The sequence below is a fragment of the Kockovaella imperatae genome (assembly GCF_002102565.1).
Source record: "Kockovaella imperatae strain NRRL Y-17943 chromosome Unknown BD324scaffold_38, whole genome shotgun sequence".
Classification (NCBI taxonomy): domain Eukaryota; kingdom Fungi; phylum Basidiomycota; class Tremellomycetes; order Tremellales; family Cuniculitremaceae; genus Kockovaella; species Kockovaella imperatae.
Genome location: NW_019028978.1, coordinates 1 through 1,313, shown reverse-complemented (window position 1 = coordinate 1,313; position 1,313 = coordinate 1). Strand labels below are relative to the sequence as shown.

General features: G+C 53.2%; 1 protein-coding gene across 1 annotated transcript; it reads left to right on the top strand.

The window, feature by feature from the left end:
- Positions 1 to 134: 134 nt before the first annotated feature.
- BD324DRAFT_654315 (hypothetical protein) lies at positions 135 to 1,278 on the top strand (the record flags this gene model as incomplete). Its single annotated transcript, XM_022018789.1, has 5 exons — positions 135 to 209; positions 250 to 538; positions 588 to 817; positions 874 to 1,005; positions 1,056 to 1,278. Coding segments are annotated over 5 exons (949 nt in total), but the record flags the coding sequence as incomplete, so codon positions are not given.
- Positions 1,279 to 1,313: the final 35 nt, after the last annotated feature.

The window sequence follows — 1,313 nt, the reverse complement described above, 5'->3', positions numbered from 1 at the left end:
TGCGGGAGGCTCTAAACTCGTGAGTAGCAAGAAGGAATTCTTCTGACTTCCGGCACAGGTCCGATGCTCAAAGTTTTGTCGATCCTCTCCTGGTTGAGCAGGCCAGACGGAGAGTCCTGGAGTCTAAGGACCCGATGGGATCAAGTCGGGACACGGGACCGGAACGAGCTCTCCGATTCGGAGGCATCTGGACCAAACTCCAACATGGAGTGAGTCAACTAGCAGCGGAACTGGGCTGATTGACTGCAGAAGGCATTGCAGAGCCCACTGCCTCATGTGCAATTCCTCTTGGCGCTATCATCTCTGGAGCCCAAGCAAACCTCGTCTGGGCAGCCCGGCTCATTCCCTTGGGCACAGTCAGCCGGGAATTCTCGGACGGCACTCGCAGATATCCCAGTCTCTGAAAATATCGCCCAAACTTCGACAGCGGCGGGAATCAGCCAACTGACGAGTGGTCAAGCGGGATTGAATGGCGATGATCGCAAAGGTAAAGGCAAAAGCAAGGCGGATATCCTCAATTCGTGGCGAGCGTCTCAAGGTAAGCGAACCTTGACGCATTTTTTTCTGATCCTTCCGAGCCCGTCCAGCATTCTCTGAGCAATTGCTACTCCGTGACATTCTTTACCTCTTGCAAGGTATTGATGGACAATTCATCCGGTTCGCAGTCCGGCCGCCGGAGGAACAGAATCCTTACAAGTCTGCCAAAGCCAAGGCAGCAGAAGGGGCCGCTTTCGCACTGGGCAAAGATGGTGAAGCAGGGACCAAGAGCGAAGACGGTGAAGTAGTCGGGATCGACATCAACGTAGATGAGGCTGCCGTGAGTGCTCAAAGAGCGGTCGGTCCGCTGTAGAGACCTGATGTTGTCGTCTTCAGAACGGGAATATCTCCAAACCCACCAGGCTGCTCCTCATGCAAATTGCTGAGATGGGGATGCTCTACCGACAAATCACGAATTATCTGGCGGTAAAGCAGACAGGGGGCTCGTCAAGAGGCATGATAGAGCAGGTATGTCGAAGGAGGCAGAAACACTGCGTTTTCACACTGACTTTGTGTAGAGCCTGTGTCATTTCTTACACCATGAGCTTTCAGATTATCACCGATTGCTCGCTGTGCTGGAGACACAAATGAATCTCAATCTCCAGGAGGCGAGCACTGGCCCTTCAAGTGATGATACCAACGAGAACGGTCGAGGTTTGACCCTCCTGCGAATGGGATTGTGGACAGAGGAGATGAAGCTCAAGATGCGATATCTGGCGGCGGTAGTCAGCGATGCAAAAGGTATGACCACGGAGGCTCATCGGAATCATCGCTAA